The sequence below is a fragment of the Rhinoraja longicauda genome, chromosome 9 (genome assembly GCF_053455715.1).
Source record: "Rhinoraja longicauda isolate Sanriku21f chromosome 9, sRhiLon1.1, whole genome shotgun sequence".
Taxonomy (NCBI): domain Eukaryota; kingdom Metazoa; phylum Chordata; class Chondrichthyes; order Rajiformes; family Arhynchobatidae; genus Rhinoraja; species Rhinoraja longicauda.
Genome location: NC_135961.1, coordinates 23,743,488 through 23,764,169, shown reverse-complemented (window position 1 = coordinate 23,764,169; position 20,682 = coordinate 23,743,488). Strand labels below are relative to the sequence as shown.

Here is a 20,682-nt window from a genome sequence, read left to right as displayed (position 1 = left end):
ACTTGGCGGCCCAAAGGACCTGTTTTTGCGCTGTATCTCTAAACTAAAATTTCAGAGGTACAAAATGGGTGGTATTATACAGTAACAGTATCTTTGGTTAATCAGCGCATAATTTAGTGTTCGATGAGCCTATATGCCTTCCTTTTACACTCAAACTGCTCAGAAACATCAAATAAAGGCATGTGGCCAGTAACTTAAAAAGTAGATCAGAGATTCATTTACAGTTTTGTGCACAGTCAAAGTGAATACACAACTGAAATTTCCACATCATATAGGTGTTGAACTCTTGGTATCTTAACTGAAATTCTACACAGAGATCCTCAAGAATCATACAACATCCAATTCAGGTATTCCTCTGGAAAGTTACTAGCTACATGAATGTTCTATCTCGAGTGAATCATATTGAAAGAAACTGAATGGATTAAGTTGGACATATTGGTCCACATATCTGAACAATTTTTTGTCCAGATTGTGACAGGACTGTGTAAAAAATACATTAGGATCATTACAAATGTCTCATTCTTCATTGTTTTACTTCTCAAGTCATAATAAATATAAAGTATAACATGTTTGGACATATTATCCTTTCTGAGGACCACAAAATGATGTCAATTACACAAGTCCTCTACAAAGTGGAATGTAGTTTTTAAACAATGTTGTATAGTGATGAAACGGACAACTATTCCAATGCTGGCAATGATGTTGGTTGCAATCTGATCTTCTCTGACACATTCAACAGTGAAAGAAGCATTTACCTATAGGCATTGTAGAGATTCCGCTCCTCATTCATCCTTTGACATACACCTTCCAATGAGCAGGTTAGGGTGAAATTTCGGGCAGGGAACTCCATAAAACAATCACTGTTGCTTGAACACGGCGTTTCATTGATGCTGGCATCGTCCAAGTCTGTCACTTTTAGTTCACCGTCAACAATAACAAATTGGCGAGGACGGAAGTCGAGCAATGTCACTGAGCCAAGGGGTGAATGGGCCAAATAGTGCAATAAGCGAATCAAACTCAAACATATCTGCGATGAAAACAGAACAAAAGTATAAGTCATACCATTTTCTTCAACTTTAAAGTAAAAATGCCAAATGACAGAGTGCAATAAAATATGGCTTCAGCTGTTCTCCATTAAAAATATTTGCAAGGAACGAATTCACCTGAAACTGGCCATATATTATGAATTTTCAACTAACGGAGACAGTCCTTCAATGTTGACGTAGCTGTGTCTTCAGACACCTATACACTTAATGTTAGTTTCCCACCGTCTTTTGCAAGAGTGGAGTCCCTCTGCCATTATAGAGGGGAAGTCAAGAGCAGAAAGAAGTGTGAGCCTAGCAACAGTTCTGTGTCTCCAAAGCACATTAAACTATAGGTTGCACATTTTATGCTTGGGATTCCTGTAGCAATATTCTGCTGGGCGCCCGCCCATCTTCCATAGTGTAACTAGCAGAGATAGTTTGCAGACAGCAGATTGTGGGGCTTGGAGGGAATGCTTTCAATGCAGAGGGATCCTGAACTGGGAAAAGAGATTCAAGAAAATCTCAGCTAAAGCGGAATGGGATCTCAATAATTGAATGGGGGGGGGGGCAGGGGAAGCTAAGGTCAAAAGTGACAGGGTGTTGCAAGAGGCAGAGATGATATAGAAACACCAGACGCCAGAATCGTGAACAAAAAACAAAGTGCTCGGGGAACTCAGTATCTGTGGAGGGAGTGGAAAGGAAGTGTTTTGAGTCGGGAGACTTCACGGTTTTTCCTCAAGGTAGTAGAGTCTAAAACTAGAAAGCAGAGACTTAGGTGAGAAGGGAAGTATTTAAAAATGAGTTTAATGCAATTTTGTCATAGGGCAATGACAGGAAGCTGTAGAGGTGATACAATTACAATGTTTAAAAATAGTTTAGACGAGTACAGGGAAAGGCTTAGAGGAATATGTGCCAAATGTAAGCAAATGGAAATAGGCCAGCTCGACAACTTGGTTGGCATGGACAAGTTAGACTGAAGGGCCTCCTGTGCTGGAAAACTCTTTGATCCCTGTCTGATCTGCAACCTAACCACTGTCCTCTGGTCATTGTGCAGCAGGCACCAGAACAAGTTCTTGATTAAATTCCTTTGTCAAGCACACAAAAATGTCGAGCTACACAATTTCTCAACCACTGTCTGTAGAAACAGCCTACATCTCTTCCGAAGGAATATTCTTTAAATACTACTGTAATATGCTAATCAATCATGTAAATTCTATTCTGTCCTTACATGAAGCCTATAAATCTGCTTTGGACAAGCAATGAAACTGCAAAGATAGATTAATTTCCCTTCTCCCTAATAAAGCATCCCCAATTACAGCCCTGATGTATCGTAAGCTCTGCCTAGGCTGTAAATTTGACTTGAGGTGTACTATTTGGTAGTAGTGCTGTATCGTGTAATGCATTTACTTCACAGTTCCCCACCATGTACAATTAGTGAAATACAACACTGCACCGAGGAAAATTGACTTTGTTTACACTACATTCAACATACACATCCTGCCTAATTTAAGACAGTGGTACAGTTTCAGGTATCTGAGCCCTTTGCTTTGTTTAGTACCTTATAATTCACTTTATTTAACATTTCCTGTGAGCATTACACATTAAAGTACAGGTTTTAGATTTACCAACTTTTGGTGAAGGGGCGGGGGGAGAGAGAAGAAAATTCTCTGTTGCGTAGCAATTGTGGGCTTTTCACTGATTTACTGAATACAATTATATTGTTTTCTCCTTTTGAAGTCTTCCATATAGTCAAATAATGCTGGTCTCACTAAAGGAGGTTTTCTGGAGCAGGCAGATAAAGAAAGCTCCATTCACCATAAGTTCTAAGAGCAGACTTAGGCCATTGAACCAATCAAGCCTACACTGCCTTTCAATCAAGGCTGATCTTTCCGTCTCATTCTCCTGCCTTCTCCCCATAACTCCTGACATCCTTACTAATCAAGAACCTGTCATTCTCTGCCTTAAAAATATTCATTGACTTGGCCTCCACAACCGTCTGTAGTAATGAATTCCACAGATTCACCACCCTCTGAGTAAAGAAATTCCTCCTTGTCTCCTTTCGAAAGGTATGTCCCTTTATTCTGAAGCTATGGCCTCAAATGACTCTCGCACTAGTGGAAACATCCTGTCCACATCCACTCTATCCAAGACTTTCACTACATGGTTGGGATTTCCTATATCATTAAAGTCTACCTCCCAGAAGGGTGACAGAATATCACCACTTTCAGTTTCAATAGGTGTGGGTAATCTTAGTGAATATGACCACCTGGCTGGACGTACAGGAGGCCAATGTGGGATCAAGAAAATATAGCTTTACTTTCCAAAATGTAAAGCAAATTAAAAGTTATCTTGCTTTTTTTCTGAAAAGCCTAAAAACCAGGCAGAAAAAGAAACAGGTTAGACATAGTGATGTAAATGAGCCGAGACAAGAGTTAGTAATGATAAATTAAATGGAATGTGTAACATTATATCTTGTCTCTTCCTAAACTGAATGGCGTGTCTCAGTCTGGACCCTTTCATGAATATTTTCCCACAACATTTGTGGTTCTGCGTCTGCAACATCAAGTGAAAATACGAAAGTCACATTTACGACAAGGTGCCCCAAGAAATATAAGGAAGCACATTGCTCTTACTTTAAATATTATGGCATTTTAAATGCAAGCTTCAGACTTTTTTTTAAAGAGGAGAGAAATTATATCATTATGTTTAATCAAACGAAAATCAGTTTGATTTGACCAGCAGTCTTTCAACTGATTGGAAGAATTGAGAAGACATGTTTGTTTACCAATAATGATTTAAAATTCCAAAAGGAAAAAACGTTTCAGAAACAAGATTCTTTTGCAGCTGAGAAATTTTCTTTCTCTGCTTTGCTGCATTTTTCATTCCCTCCCTCCCTCCCCCCACACTTCCTTTGCCCTCAAAGCTCAAAAGATAATCATTACTTACTCGAAATCTCTCCTCCCATGAGGTCTGTAAAAGCTGAATCATCTCCAAAGGGGATCCAAGCTCTGTAATAGTGGTCAATGTATCAGCAATGTGATTACTGTCCTGGTAGCAAAAACCATAAAGCTGTAAAAAGGAAACAAAAGCACAAGAATAGCAATATTTTAAATTGTTTAATTAAAATTGTGCTCTGAAATAACAGAAACAATCGCGGGTGATGTTGCCTTGATGTATAATTAGTGGATAGGCAAAGCATGACATTTAAATTGTATTTTCATAAAATTGACACCACACAAGGCTGTTGGCACCTTATTTCATCTCACAATCATGAAAATAATGCCTGGTTTCTTTCATTGTGCATACTTGTCCAACTTCCCCACAAGTGCATTAGTGCTGGTTCCCTCACCACTCGTTGGAGCAGTGAGAGCGCATGTTAAACCATTCCCTGGATAAGATTGCCTCTATAGTTCTCTATTGTATGTCCCCTTGTTTTCTCATCATCTACCCTATCAAACCCATTGGACCAAAGCATAGGACCCACCAACCAGCAGATACAGTTCACACTGCCTGCACTTGCCTTCTGTTTAATTCAGTAGATTGCTAGAATTGAGGATGTGCAGATTACCCACTGAGTTGGCGAATTTCTGGCCAACTAGTCTCTGACTGTGCAGCTGGAGCCAGCAATTTTCCGGTCTTTACACCAGCAGGTTGCCAAAAATGTTTAGCACCTTGGTCCCCTGAGTGGCAGGTGATCTTCAGTTGAGTGAGACCAAAGGCAGGATCAGGGCCATTCTTAGATTCGGGGCGGGCAGGCCAGTGTGCAGACATCAGCTAGACAAGCTACCATTAGCAAAATTGATCAAATGATCTCAGTGATGCCAAGTACATCTTTGAATTTCTGAATGTAATAATATCGGAAAACATGTCATTAGCTGTTTAGATAAAGCATACGTAAAACACAACAAAAATAACAAACATGGTAAAAATGTCCAAAAGCATTCAATTGTTTTACTGACTTAAGGAGCTGTGCCGTGAGATTGTGATTCAGTTGACTGCCTTCCTGCAGCAGTTTGCATGACTTGGCGTTTACAGAGGTGTATGTAACAGGGTGCCTGATTGTATGGACTTTAGTTACTACTAGACCAAGTGGACACGTTGGGCCCATTCCTCGTAGAGGGGGGACAGGGAAGGGGAGAGGGTATGATTGAGTGAGGCCTGGACCCAAAGCCTCTCTTGTATTGTAGCACCCTCAACCCCCCACTCAATCCCCCCTTATCCCCCCCTCCTCCCCCTACTAACCAGCACTTAGAGATGAGCAAGAAATTGTCTGGAACACCTCTGTAGCATAAACATCAAGGATAAACGTGGCCTTACAGCCAGTAGTAGGGCAAGGCAAACAGTTATTTGTCTCTTCAAATCAGTTTCACATCAATGGTAGACACCAAATGCTGGAGACAGGCAGCGGGACAGGCAGCATCTCTGGAGAGAAGGGATGGGTGATGTTTTGGGTCGAGACCCTTCTTCAGACTGATCAATTGATTTGAAGATCAATTATTACTTGAGACCAGTGAAACCTAAAGAATCCTCATCCATTTCCCCAAACCCAGATGTCCTAAAGTCTCAGACATCAACCAAATAAATCCAAGGTGGGTAACGAGAATAAAGTCAGATTTAAATGATTATTATAATGGTGATGGAAGAAATGTATCTTTATACCGACCAATATTTGTAGAAAATTCTCATTTCACATTAGTTAATACAGAACAAAGATTTGGATTTACTCATTCAGATACCATGGACATTGTTGATAATACCAACATTTATTGCTCATTCCCACAACTGTCCCAGTATTGAGGAAATAGTTAAGCATCAACCAAATTGACTGGCTCGGAGTTACGTATGTACAGGACAGACAAAGTAAAAAAGATAGATTCCCTTCCCTGAAATACATTAATGAAGCAGTTATTTTTTATTTCAAGAACCCAGTAGTTTCATCACTACAATACTATTCATTTTACTTAAATTTAAATTCCCCTGCTTCCATGGTGGGATTTGAAATTGTATCTTTGAATCAATGTTCCAGAATTGTGGCTTCTAGTCCACTTAGTTAAACAGTAGGTTAGACCTTCCCCCTTTCTCTCAACTGCTGTCCTGCATTTGACTATTTCAACAAATAATAACCTAATATATTTGCACCACCATATTTACAAAGGATAATTTTTGATCAATATTAATCGCTGTGCTTTAAGCTTTTAAAATCATAGTTATATTAATGGCATTTCATAGAGTCATAGAGTCATACAGCATATAAAAAGGCCCTTCAGCCCAAGTCCTCCATGCTGACCAAGATCCCCCCCATCTAAACTAGGTATTGCAAAGAAACAAGGAACTGCAGATGCTGGTTTACAAAAGAAGTGCTGGAGTAACTCAGCGAGTCAGGCATCATCTCTGGTCCCAACCCGATCCGCTGCCTATCTATGTTCTCCAAAGATGCTACGGCTTTCGGGAGCTTCAGCCGTAGCAGCTTCAACTGCCACGAACCGTAAGGCTCGATCGACCCGTTTGCAGGACCTTCATCGCCCTGCGTGGCTTGGCCGCGCCACCTTCCATCGCCCGGTGGGGGCTTAGGACCTTCATCGGCCTGCTCGGCTCGGCCCTGGGACCTTCCATCGCCCAGCGGAGGTTTCAAAAGTTGGGAGTCTCGATCGCCTCGAAGCAGCAGTTTGACTGCCTGACCGCGGGAGAAGAATAGAGGAGGAGATAAGACTTTTCTTTGCCTTCCATCACAGTGAGGGTGTGCCTGGAAGAATCACTGTGATGGTTGTCTGTGTTAAACTGTAATTGTGTGGCTTGTGCTCTTTATTGTTTATTGTTTATGACTGCATGGTAAAGACAATTTCATTCAAATCGATTTTTGAATAACAATAAAAGCAATTTGACTTGATTTGATTTGATCCGCTGAGTTACTCTAGCACTTTGTCTTTTTTATAGGAATTGTGAATCTTTCTTTAACTCTTCAAACTCATTAAGGTAAACATTAATATGCTTGAAAAACATGTTATGTATTTTACTCCTTGAATTGAACAATAATTATTTGGTGGTGCATGTGTTTAAGGCTAATACTACCAGCTCACATCAGGCCCAGTCACTGGACCTATTACATGCACCAGTGAAATCAATGCAACATGGGAATCACTGCAGGAAAGGGCTGCCAAACTCCATAGTTACAGAAGCTGGAACCTCTTTGCCAAAATGTTTAGATTGTAAAACGCTGTTAAAAATTAGAATTTATCAAGGCAGTAAAAATGCATGTTAACGAATCTAATTGTCAATTAAATTGAAGAGATATCCTATTATTCCTTTAAAGACATTAAGTATATTATGGTCTTTTAATACATCCGTGAACATTAGTTGCAAAGCAGTAAAAAATAATGTTCACCAGATCAAAGCAAATTTCAATTCCAAAACAAGGGAGTTGAATTTAACTGTTCCCACTGGATGAGAGGAAAATAAAGCAGCATTCATTAAAAAAGAGAAATCTGCTGGGTTTTAAATTGTTAGGAAAAGTTCAACTCAACCCCTGTGTAATCTCAATGCTGCTTCACAATTGTTTTATGAATTCAGTTGTTCCATAAAGAAGTAAAATCAAGGGTTATTAGCAACCTCTTTTGAGAGATGATTAGTTTCACATTTCTTGGTGTAGTGTGGTAGTGTTTACCCACTACTCATGTCTAACATCAGTGTCCAAGTATGGAGTCAAATTATAATATTGGTTACCTGCAGAGTACAGCTTTCTCTGCTTGACCTCAACAAGGTGCCTTATGTTAAATCCCAATTACATCATATGCATGACATTTCAATCATCAATGCCTTTTTCACGTTCACAAGTTATAGGAGTAGAATTAGGCTATGTGGCCCGTCGAGTCCACTCCGCTATTCAATCATGGCTGATCTCTGTCTCCTCACCCCATTTTCCTGCCCTCTCCCCATAGCCCTTGACACCCGTTCTAAACAAGAATTTGTCTATCACTGCCTTAAAACTATCCACTGACTTGGCCTCCACAGCCCTCTGTGGCAATGAGTTCCACAGATTCACTACCCTCTGAATAAAAGATCGCCCTTTCATTTTGAGGCTATGACCTCTGGTCCTAGACTCTTCCACCAATGGAAACATCCTTTCCACATCAACTCTATCTATGCCTTTTTCCTCAGTGTATTGGGCACCTGAATTGATCGCCTTATTGACATTAATAAATTGTGGGCAATTTGTATTGTTTTTACACACCAAGCTGGTGCAACTCCCAACTATTGCAGTTTACCAGTCTGTAAAATACAACACAGTTTGGTACGTTATTGCAAATTTATACACAATTTATTTAATGCTTCCAAATTTCACATCTGTGGAAAATTCTACACGACATCATATATGTTTAGCGAGAAAAAGTACTTCCATTAAAGGTTCAAATATACTTAAAAACTAATCTATTACCATCTATTTGTCAGAATCAAATAAATGAGTAAATGCATTCATAAACTGAGCACTGCTTGCATGTGGTGGAAATAAATCAAATACAATGACTTTGAACTCTTGAAGAACAAAAACAATTTAAAGAAGTTAATTTATGCCATAAATGTTCAACAATAACAACTTCTCTCACATTTGTTAATGTACTTGTGAACACTAGGTACTAATTGAAATGTAATGTTAACCGTAATTTCAGCCTAATCACTGGGTTTCCAAGTGGTTCATTCTTTACCACTTAATTATAAATTATCCTCTGACAGAATATATTTTATATTCCATGCAGAATTGTACCCATTTCCCAAGAGTTAGAGGAGCCGAGAGGAGCATGGGAGATTTAAAAAGCAGCCATTTAGGCAAGGACGTGTGAGCTTCAGAATCAAAGAGTTAGGCCTTAGCAGAGGGGGCCATTTTGGAGCGGCCTTTTGTGAGTTACAAGTGTTCATTTTGAATTGCAAGGGTTGATCCTTTGGCTTTGTGAGGCTTTGGTTTGTGAGGCTTCAGCGAGGAGGCTGAGCAGAGGAATAAGTAAGAACAGATAAAGTCTTAACTTTGCTCTTCTGATAGAGCAGGAAGGATGGCAGTTAGGACAATGGTATATTCCTCCTGCAGGATATGAGAGATCAGGGAAACTCCCAGGGTCTCTCGTGACTCCAACTTTGGGAAGTGTAGCAGCTGCAACTCCTGACTGACCTCATCAAAGGAACTGAAGCTGGAGTTGGATACACTGAGAATCAGCTGGGGTGCTGAGAGAATCTTAGTGTGATGGTCACACCCAAGGTGCAGGCTGCAAGTGATTGGGTGGCCTTCAGGAAAGGTAAAGGAAGTAGACAGAGAGAATGAGGTTTTCCTGCAGCCATTCCCCTCAGTAACAGGTAAACCTCTTTGGTTACCCTTGGGTGGGAGGTTGACCTTGCAGAGGATGACCTTGCAGCACTCTGGTCAGTGGCAATTTGACCGGCTCTGTGGCTCAGCAGGAAATGGTGGAGTCACCAAGAGCAATATGAGACTCAATACCGGGATGGTATGTCAGGGTCCAGGATATCTCGGTGCACTTACAGAACATTCTCAAGGAGGATGGTGAGCAGACAGAAGTCATATGTAGGACATAGGTAGGTAAAGGGACAAGGTCCTGTGGATGGAAAAAAGGTAGTTAGGAAATAGGTTAAAATGCAGAACCTTGTGAGTAGTCATTTCTGGATTACTCACAAATTAACAGGGTGGAGGAAAAGGCGTTTGGCATGCTTAGAAACATAGAAAATAGGTGCAGGAGTGGGCCATTCAGTTCTTCGAGCCTGCACCGCCATTCAATATGATCATGGCTGATCATCCAAAATCAGTATCCCGTTCCTGCTTTTTCCACATATCCCTTGATTCCGTTAGCCCTAAGAGCTATATCTAACTCTCTCTTGAAAACATCCAGTGAATTGGCCTCCACTGCCTTCTGTGGCAGAGAATTCCACAGCCTTTGCACAGACATGCTGCCCTTCATCAGTCAGGGCATTGAGTACAGGAGTTGGGATATTATGTAGCCTGAGAATAAGATGGTGGTGAGGCCTCTCTTGGAGTACTATATGCATCTTTGGTTACCCTGCTAGAGAAAAGATGCCAGAAAACTAGAAAGTTTGCAAAGAGGTTTTACAGGAATGTTGCAAGAACTCGAGGGCCTGAGTTGTCGGGAGAAGTCGGATCAGTTTAGGACTTTATTCCTCAGAGCATGGAGACCGAGGGGTTACCTTGTAGGGATGTATAAAAAAGTAAGAGACATAGATAAAGTTCATACAAAGTCTTTTTCTCAGGAAAGAGAAATGACAAAAATCAGGTTTAAGGTGAGAGGTGGAAGATTTAAAAGGGACCTAAGGAGAGCTTTGCACATATATGAAACGAGCTGCCACACAAAGTGGTTAAGGCAAGTACAATAATAATATTTAAGAGAGATTTGGACAGGTGTGTAGGAAGGAACTGCAGATGCTGGTTTAAACCAAAGATAGACACGAAAAGCTGGAGTAGTCAGGCAGCATCTTTGGAGAAAAGGAATAGGTGACATTTCGGGTCAAGACCTTTCTTCAGACAGGTGCATGGATAGGAAAGGTTTAGAGGGTTGTGGGTCTAGAAGGTGGCTTCAGACAGGGCTTATGAGGAAAGACTTGGATTATTTTCTCTGGAACATCAGAGTTTGAGGGGAGACTTGGTAGAAGTATAAAACATTATGAGAGGCATATATAGGGTAGACAGTCCCAGAGTTGAAATGGTGAACACAAGAGGGCATACTATAAGGTGAGAGGCGGAACGTTTAATGGAGATGTGCAGGGCAAGCTTTTGCACAGAGCGTGGTGAGGGCCTGGAAAGCAGTGACTGGGGTAGTGGTGGTGGTGGTGGTGGAGGCAGATATGATGGTGGCGTTTAAGAGGCTTTTGGGTAGGCACATGGTAGTGCAGGAAATTGAGGGATATGGATCATGTACAGGCTGATGAGATCAGTTTAACTAGCCATCATGTTTGGCACAACTATCCTGCGCTGTACTGTACTATGTACTAATGCGAGCAAATGGGACTAACTTAGATGGGGCACTTTGGTCAGCATGGACAGGTTGGCTCAAAGATCCTGTTTCCATGCCGTATTACTCTATGTCTCTTTAAAATAAAGAAAGTTTTACTTTGCAGGATACATTTTTTTCCATATCAATTGGCACCTCAAGTCTCCTCATGGTTGTTTTAGTAAAAAGCTAATAAATTATGTTTGGACAAGATTGGGCCCAATGAATCAAAGTTACTGAATTTAAACTCTTCTTACACTACTACTGAATTTGTATCTCTTTCCAAATGCTACAGTTCCCTACTATAACATGGCTTACATTCGTAAGATTAAATTATCCTCTGTTATCTCTATTAATTAATTCTAACAGAGAATCTTGTAAGTTTTCATGTGTAAGACAATCTTAGTGTAATCTGTCACAGCACGGTCTCTCAAAGGTCCTTCATTCTTCTAAATAATAGTGACACAGCTGCCCCATGCTCAGAAAACTAAGAGAAAAGGTTAGCCTGCCACACAAAGCTCGACAAGCTCATTGGGATGAAACACAAAGTGAGGACCTTATTAAGCTGTCATCAGCAAGTTAACGGCATGCAACCAGCAGCCCCTCATGAATGAATATGCAAGAAAAATGGGCTCTGTTTTGTTGTGTGAGGTGAATAGCAAGTCGAATCACTGGAGGGAGAATCTTAGTGTGATTCAGAAGTGTTCGTCTGCCAGAATCCAGCGCTGCTTTTTATTTTAAACTAGACCAAGTTGGGCTAAAACCTCTCCTGCATTGGTGCAACACCCTCTCCTCCACCCCTCCCCCCTCCACATCCATCCCTCCTCCCCCTTCCCCCTCCCTCCCTCCCCCTCCCCACTCCCTCCCCCTCCCTCCTCCCCCCACCTCCCCCTCCCCATCCCCCCTTCCCCTCCCCAACCACTCCATCCCCCTCAACCGCCCTTATCCTCCCTCCCCCCTCGCCCCCCTCCCTCCCTCCCTAGGAGATCAATTTAAACTTTAAAATGTGAATAACTTTAAAAATATAACTGATTTCAATAAAACTTCTTCCATTAGCACCAAAGGGACGACGGTGAGCAAGGTGGGCCTAAAATTGTCGTGCTATCGTGTACCGTTTTGGCTGTAGTTCAGGAACAAACAAACGAGAGTTTTATTATATAGATAGATGCACAGCACCATGGCATTTTTCTGAATTTCTGTGGACAGACATTTTTCATTCAGCAAGAGGACAAGAAGTTCATTTGAAAGGCTCAGGAGGATCAGCCACAAGATGCGCTCATTGACTCCGTTAGTGAATCTGTCAGCGCTCCCAGCTATGATGTTCAGAAAGATCTTGGAGTCCAATTCCATAACTCCCTGAAAGTAGCAACACAAGTAGATAGCATGATAAAGAGGGCATATGTTATGCTTAGGATGAAAATGCAGATGCTGGTTTGCACCGAAGATAGGCACCAGCATTTTGTGTCTATCTTAGCATATGGTCTGAAGAAGGGTCTCGACCCAAAACGTCATCCATTCCTTCTCTCCAGAGATGTTGCCTGGCCCGCTGAGTTACTCCAGCATTTTGTGTCTACCTTAGCATATGGTATGCTTACCTTCGTTGCTCGGGGCATAAGAGGAAGTCATGATACAGCTTTACAGGACGTTGGTTAGGCTGCACTTCGAATGTTGCATGCTGCTCTGGTCGCCCCATTAGAGGAAGGATATAGAGCTTTGGAAAGGGTGAAGGGGAGGTTTACGAAAATGATGCCTGGATTATGGGGCATAGCTACAGGGAGAGGTTAGACAGACTTGGATTGTTTTCTCTAGAATGCTGGAGGTTGCAGAGAGACCTAATAGAAGTACATAAAATTATGTGAGGCTTAGATAGGGTAGACAGTCAGAACCTTTTTCCAAAAATCAAATACTTATAGGGCATAGCTTTAAGGTAGACACAGAATGCTGGAGTAACTCAACGGGTCAGCCAGCATCTATGGAGAGAAGGAATGGGTGGCGTTTCAGGTCGTGACCCTTCTTCTTCAAAAGAAAAGTTATTTCCTGGGCGTAGGTTTAAGGTGAGAGGGGCAAAGTTGTGCAAGGCATGTTTATTCAACAAAGGGTGGTGAGTGCCTGGAGCACATTGCCACGAATGATGATTGGGGCAGATATGATAGTGACTTTTAAGAACATTTTGGATCAGCATATGAATATGCAGGGAATGAAGGGATATGGATCATTTGCAGGCAGATGAGAGTTGGTCGGCATTGTGTTTGGAACAACACTGTGGGCCAAAGGAACTGTTCATGTGCTGTACTGTTCTATGTTCTGCTCACCAGATAACGGAGTGAGGCATGCAGAAATGACCCCAGAGAATGAGTGTGGTGCTGCAGTATCCGGCAAATCCATCCCTATCTATCCCATCACTCTTCCAAAGGCTCGATTGTGTGTTGAGGGTGTCCATCGGTCAGGCATACCGGATTGTATATTGGCCTTCATCAGTCAGAGTATTGTATATAGAATTTGGGCAGTTATGACTGGCGAGGGCACATTCAGAGTATCGTGTTCAGCTTGGGTCATCCTACTACAGGAAGTAGTTTCCTGTTTAGGAAAAAAACTGCAGATGCTGGTTGAAATCGAAGGTAGACACAAAATGCTGGAGTAACTCAGCGGGTCAAGCAGCATCTCGGGAGAGAAGGAATGGGTCGAGACTGAAGAAGAGTCTCGACCCGAAACGTCACCCATTCCTTCTGTCCCGAGATGCTGCCTAGCCCGCTGAGTTACTCCAGCACTTTGTGTCTACCACAGGAAAAATGTTGTCAAGCTGAAAGATCTACAAGGATGTTGCTGGAACTCGAGGGTCTGACCTATAGGGAGAGGTTGAGCAGGCGGGGACTTTATTCCTTGGAGCGCAGGGGGATGAGGGGTGATCTTATAGAGGTGTACAAAATCACAGGAGGAATAGGGAGATCCAATATGGACCTGGCCAGGATTAATGAATGGTGAAGCATTTCCAATTCAGGAGTGTGTGTGATTTGGAGGTGTGGCAGGCAGTGATGTGTGTCTTTCTCAGTGGAAGAGACTGCAGGTACAAGAGGTGCTAAACTATCTTACAGAATATCCCACGGGGTTTTGGTGAAAATGAATATAGATTGACATTAGAGGCATATGGGCCAAACACAGGCTGGTGGGACTAGTGTAGATGGGTCATGTTGGTCAGTGTGGGTAAGTTGTACCGAAGGGCCTGTTTCCACACTGTATGACTCTATTCTTTCCCTTCATCTGCACATTACAAATGGTTCTGGCGAGCAATCAATAAGGCTGCACACAAACAGTTAAACAACAGTGGACTGTTTCTCCCATGGACATTTTCTTAAATTTCAAGAGAACCTTTCTTGGTGCAATATTGTGCAAAAAATAACATTGAGAGTGCTGAATGGCTTCACTCACTGAGATTTAGACTTTAGACATAGTGTGGAAACAGGCCCTTCGGTCCACTGAGTTTGCCCGACCAGCGATCTCCATACACTAGCACTATCCTACACACTAGGGACAATTTACAATTTACAGAAGAAAATTAATCTACAAATCTATACTTCTTTGGAGTGTGGGAGGAAACCGGAAGACCCAGAGAAAACCCACGTGGGTCACAGGGAGAATATACAAACTCTGTACAGAGAGCGTGCTTAGTCAGGATCGAACCCGTTTCTGGCGCTGTAAGGCAGCAACTCTGCTGTTACGTCACCGTGATGCTACAATAGGATGCCATGTACCTATGCTGCATGAGAAAAATGTCAGATCAGTGTCTGTTCCATAGTTTAGCCAGTGGATGAGGCACATGTATATGGCTCAAGCCTCACTATGATGTTCGTGGCCTGATGAAAGTTAGACTTTAGCCTTCCACTTGAAGGCCAGCAAAGCACAGATGAATTGTCAGAGTGTCATTACATCAGAATGAATCAACAACTTCAGCAAATCCAAATCTGGTAGATATTCTGGGTCTCACAATTATTGAACAGTGAATTCCATTCAGAGGTGTCAGGGGTTATGGGGAGAAGGCAGTAGAATGGGGCTGAGAGGGAAAGATAGACCAGCCATGGTTGAATGGCAGAGTAGACTTGACAGGCCAAATGGTCTAACTCTGCCCCTACAACTTAACTTATGAACTATGAATGACACTGTTGTCACATTGCAAATGGTTGACTTTGAAGGACTTTGTGAAGCAGCAGTGACATCTTGCCATTGCCTCTTTAATTAATTGAAATGTATAAAATAACAAAGGACGTCAAAAGAGTGAAAGGTAAAAAAAACACAGAGGGCTCTGATTCAAAGTAATTGCTGAAAGGATTAGAGGAAAGATGTGATATTTTCACCCAGAGAGACAGGATTTAAACATAGGCCAGGCCAAGAAAAAACACTGGCAAAGTACTGGTAATTTTATAGCACCCTCATAAATTCTAGGTTATTTTAGACATCAGCCTATTCATTTCCAATGTTGTTTTTAAAAATAATTCTAATTGTGCCATAGTTAGATTTAAAGAAATGTGCCTTTCCATTCATGATCCCTTGTCATGGTGCCATATCTATCATTATCTAATGTATTCCTGCTCCAGGGGAAATAACCTATTCCTTATCATTCATCTGAGTAAATAGGAGGAAAATCTAGATCAGCCCTTGAATTATATTCTCGATTATTGATTTGATCTTTTGGCTTCAGAATACTGCATTCATTGATGATTTATTTACCAGGTCCTAAAGTAAGCAAAAACATTACTGCATTAATCCTTTTCATTTACCAGGTCCTAAAGTAAGCAAAAACATTACTTCATTAAACTTTTTCATTTACCAGGTCCCAAAGTAAGCAAAAACATTACTTCATTAATCCTTTTCACGGGGTTACTTTAGAATACCAAATGGTGCAAAATTATGCATTATACAAAATGCTGGAGTATCTCAGAGGACCAGGCACAATATGTGGAGGGAAAGGCAGCCGTTGCCACTCCCAAGGGAGTCAGGACCGTTTCTTCAGACTGATTCCGCAAATGCAAATATTTTACTGGGATTTTCGCAGCAACATTTTCCATACTTGAATATTTTTGCATCGAAATTATGAAAAGCATGACAAACCTTGAGAAAGTCTTTAGAAATTTGAAGTGAATTGAAACAAACCCAAGGTTAGGGTTATAATTTCATAAAAAAATACAGTTTGGTTCCCGGAGACGAGGTTCATGAGCCATCAATTTGCAATTATGCCGCTAAATCTGGGTGGACCTTTTTACTGCTGTTTAGAATGTGCACTGAGAAAGAACAGCTGGATGCAGCAGTGTAAATATTGTGACCTAGTTTAAGGATGCAGAACTCCCATATTCGAAACAACACTCATATAAATGACACTTGTGGGAAGTCAAAGTGATCATTGCTTGAGAGAATCCAACACCTCGGGATTTAAGTGTACCTGATAACCAACAGTGCAAAGTGTAAGAAAATAACTGCAGATGCTGGTACAAATCGAAGGTATTTATTCACAAAATGCTGGAGTAACTCAACAGGTCAGGCAGCATCTCAGGAGAGAAGGAATGGGCGACGTTTCGGGTCGAGACCCTTCTTCAGACTGTGCAAAGGCGAGTATACAACAGTGCAAAGGTGAGTATACATGCTGCAAATTTAGCTTTCACATACCTCACACATTGTGTCTTAATCAGGTAGTAAAACTTTCATTTCCATTCTTCTTTGGTTATCTCACAATAAATGAAAACAGTTCAATTTATAACACCATGGTGCCACTCTCATCATCAGATTATAATTTTAATCTCTCGTTCCTACATTATTCAACCAAGCGGATTTGATTGAAATGTCTCTTCGGGTATTTGATGGGAATTACTATTCTGAAGAAGTGCCACAACGCCAAAATGTCACCATCCATGCTCTCCAGAGATGCTGCCTGGCCTGCTGGGTTACTCCAGCACTTTGTGGCCTCTTTTATTAATATTTATACCTTGGATGATTACATTCCGCACGTCAGCAACATTGCACGAATCACTCTCCTGTTTTTATAAAAAATATACGCCGAGAATATACGGGAGATGTTAATTTAGGGCGCCTGAAACTACAGCTCGCGTTTTCATTCGCGAGAGTTGCTGGACGATCAGGGGTTAACGGATACCGATGAATGCAGCGGGACGGACCCGATGCATTGCACAGCGCTTGCATTCAGTTGGGGGATATCTGTGCATTTCCCCCCTCCTCCCCATCGCATGAGGGTGATTGATGGGCGAGTCCTGCCGCCGTGGGGCGGGGTTGACATATCGAGGGGTGGCAATGGGCTCAGCGACAGCCAACGCTCTCAGGTGGGGTTGAGGGGACCGCGTTTGTGTCGCGGTGAAATGAAGCATATCTGTGCAAAGGAAGAGTTGACAGTAGGAGGGTCGCTGCGTGGATGGGCGGGCTGAGCGGTGACACCGGGCACGCTTGAGTCTTCCGCCGGCTCCCGCTGTGGGGCCGGGACACCCCGAGGCTCGCCGCTCACACAGGGTGGACAGGTGAGCACACCTTGACCGTGCTCCCATCCTCCCTCTCCGAGAGTCGGGGGGACAAACGACGCCCTCAGCTGCTGGTGAAATGCGGCATCTTGCGGGGTGGAAAATGACAGGCAATCGATCAATGGTAATATACCAAGCGGGAAGCAAACCCGGCTAAAGGGCATCTATCATCGGAGATAACGGATCGGGGCTAGTCCCCTTCTCCCGCCACAGCGAACCTGACAGCTTCAGTTGGCATCTAATAATGTGCTTACTGTAATGTCATCCTACACTCCGTAAAGGAATCTCGAGAATGGAAGGGCACAGTTCTCTTCAAAACAACATTGAGCCAAAACGTCACCTCTCCCTGTTCATGCTGTCTGACCCAGCTGAGTTACTCCAACACTTTGTGTCTTTTTTTTTGTTGCAAAACAACATCTGCAGTTCCTTATTTCTACATTCATTCAAATGCACAATGCTGCCACGTCCAGTAAATGAAAAAGGCCAGACCTAAAGTGTCAGGCAGCATCTCTGGAGAAAAGGAATAGGTGTATGAACGAATGAAAGGCTACACTGGGCACGTGAGCCGGTTACACTTCCAATCTGGCGGCACGTAATTTTTCAGAAAGCTCTCTTTAAATCATCCAGTTAATATATACAAATTTCAGCAACACACGACAGTGTAGATTGTGTAAGTAATGTGCACCTTTCACACAATATATGTCCATGAATTAGGCAGCTCGTCAGTTGTATCTTGTTAACTCGAGGCTTGGCTGTACTTTGTTAACTCAAGGCTCTCAGATGCAAATACTGTTTTCCCAGTGGGTGATAGAATTTTTTAAAAAGCACCAATAAGCTTCGTATATCAAGAGCGGATTAGCAGCGCCTTTAATTAGAAAGAATGCCACCAAGGCGAAAACCCATTGATTTCAGGAAGAAGGGAGTCTCTACTACTGCGACCCACCGGTGATCGACCGAGGCGCTGATTATGTTGTGTTTTCCAAATGCATTTTTACAATTCAATGCCCCCCTAGCTTGCAACGTGCGCGGAGAAAATCTCCGACATTCCTGCAAATATCCTTCAATAAATGGCGGTTCAGGGTTATTTAGTGATAGTGTACATGTTTTGGTTATATGTATAAGCATTGTTTTAGCCGTGAGACTTCTGCACGTCTTCGGTCTTTGTAAATGGTTGACGGAGTTGTAAAAATATTGGCAGAGAAATGGAAAGTTCGGAGTGCGGTGGAGGGGGTGGGAGAGCAAATGGAGGAGAGAGGACTTTCCCGCTTTAGTGACAACGCGAGTGCAATTTGTACTGACTAAATGTCTGGTCATAAATCAGTGATCCGCATCGATTTTGCCCTGGCGACCCTCCGACCCAATCCTTACTAATTAAACCACGTTTGCTGAAAGATACATCGTTGCCCCCTGCCCCGAGACACCTGCTCCCGGAGAGACGAGAAAATGGGATTTCGCAGCAAGACAACCGTATCTGCATATGCAAAACTCGTCTCAAAGAACTTAATTTAGTTTAATAAGTGACATGTGAACAATTTCTCCAAGCAAAGAATTCATAGTTTAGGTTGAAGGGAGACACACGATGCTGGAGTAACTCAGCGGGTCAGGCAGCATCTCTCGAGAGCAGGAGTGGGTGACGTTTCGGGTCGAGACCCTTCTTCAGGCTGAAGGGCAGGAGGAATCACAGAGGGGGAGCAGTGAGAGAGCATGTTGCTAAACTCACGTCGAAGAGAGGAGAACTTCTTCAAAGCAGACATACCTTGAGGAGAATGCGCAGTGGAGCGGCAAGATGTGTAGGAAAGAAAACTGCAGATGCTGGTTTAAATTGAAGGTAGACACAAAATGCTGGAGTAACTCAGCGGGACAGGCAGTATCTCTGGAGAGAAGGAATGGGTGACGTTTCGGGTCGAAATCCTTCTTCAGGTTGTGTTACTGGTTATCTGTCCCGAGATAGGCAATACACTTTTACAGGCCTGTTCGAGCCTGTTAGAGGTGGATTTTATCATTCAACCACGTTGTACCTTGTTAGAACCTATCACGAACTCGGCATCGAACAATTTAAACGGCCCGGATTATCCGTCGAATGTCGAGTGACAACACTATCAAGCTCTTCGGCCCATCCACCCCCGCCAACCATCATCACCTCCGTATGATATTCCCAATTACCAACAATAAAGCCGGAGGTTTATGTATTCCTTGTACAAAACACTGAAAGACGTGTCTGACATACAAACTTAAATGGTCTCACGCTATCAGTACATGTGAACATTAGTTATAGAGCACATATTTTTTTTTGCAGTTTATTTTAAATCACGCAAATTACATTCTCTCATCACGTAATTAATGTTATAGGGTCCTTCATTTACCGCTGTTCCAAAATACCCTCCTCATTATTCTTGGACCTTTTGGCGCTCAGTATTGGCCGGTAAGACACGCAAACGTTCCTCGACCTAATCTGATACACTACACCTAATAAATGTTGACATTGAGCCGTTCAAGAACAAATATTAGCCCAAACAGGGGATTACGCGCAAAGGAATATACAAATTAACATATATATTACAAAATGTTCATGTCCCTTAAACAGACTAAAATAAATTTACTCCTAAAAAGGACAGAATCTTCTATTTCATCCAAATGGGCCGAGAAAGGTTTGCACAGCTGAGCGATTGGATGATAATATATTACGGAGCCCAACATTTGACCGTTATATACAATGCCTTTAAATATTATACAAAAGTGCAATATTTGAACTAAAACAACAAAAAAAGACTGGAGATGCTCTACAGGTCAAACAGCACATGTAGAGAATCTGCTGAGAGTGAAAATTAGTTGATGTTTCAGGTCGATGACTTTTCATCGTTGTCGGGACCACCGAGTAATGAAAACAGAAATTTTAAAAATATTTTGCCGAGTTCTGTTTCTTTGGCAGCTTAGAATATGGTGTCTCTCTCCGAAAATATAGTGTCCTTTTCATAGTGGAAATTATTAACCTAAGTCTCAGTATAATAACAGCTGCAGTTTGCTTAAAAGTGCACTGCTCTATCTCATGGATTAAACTTTTCGCCCTCTGAACTATTTCGATGCACAATCGGCAAAAGGCAACTCAGATTGGACAAGTCACAAGGGAGAGATCGGTTTGAT

The 20,682-nt window shown here is 42.2% G+C and overlaps 1 protein-coding gene across 1 annotated transcript in view; it reads right to left on the bottom strand.

The window, feature by feature from the left end:
• Positions 1 to 20,682, bottom strand: part of pkdcca (protein kinase domain containing, cytoplasmic a) — a 60,715-nt gene that overhangs the window by 37,335 nt on the left and 2,698 nt on the right. The window contains exons 2-3 of the mRNA XM_078405818.1: positions 3,972 to 4,094; positions 756 to 1,027 (exon numbers count right to left, since the gene is read on the bottom strand). Coding sequence (XP_078261944.1) covers positions 756 to 1,027; positions 3,972 to 4,094 — 395 coding nt within the window. The remainder of the gene's footprint in view (positions 1 to 755; positions 1,028 to 3,971; positions 4,095 to 20,682) is intronic.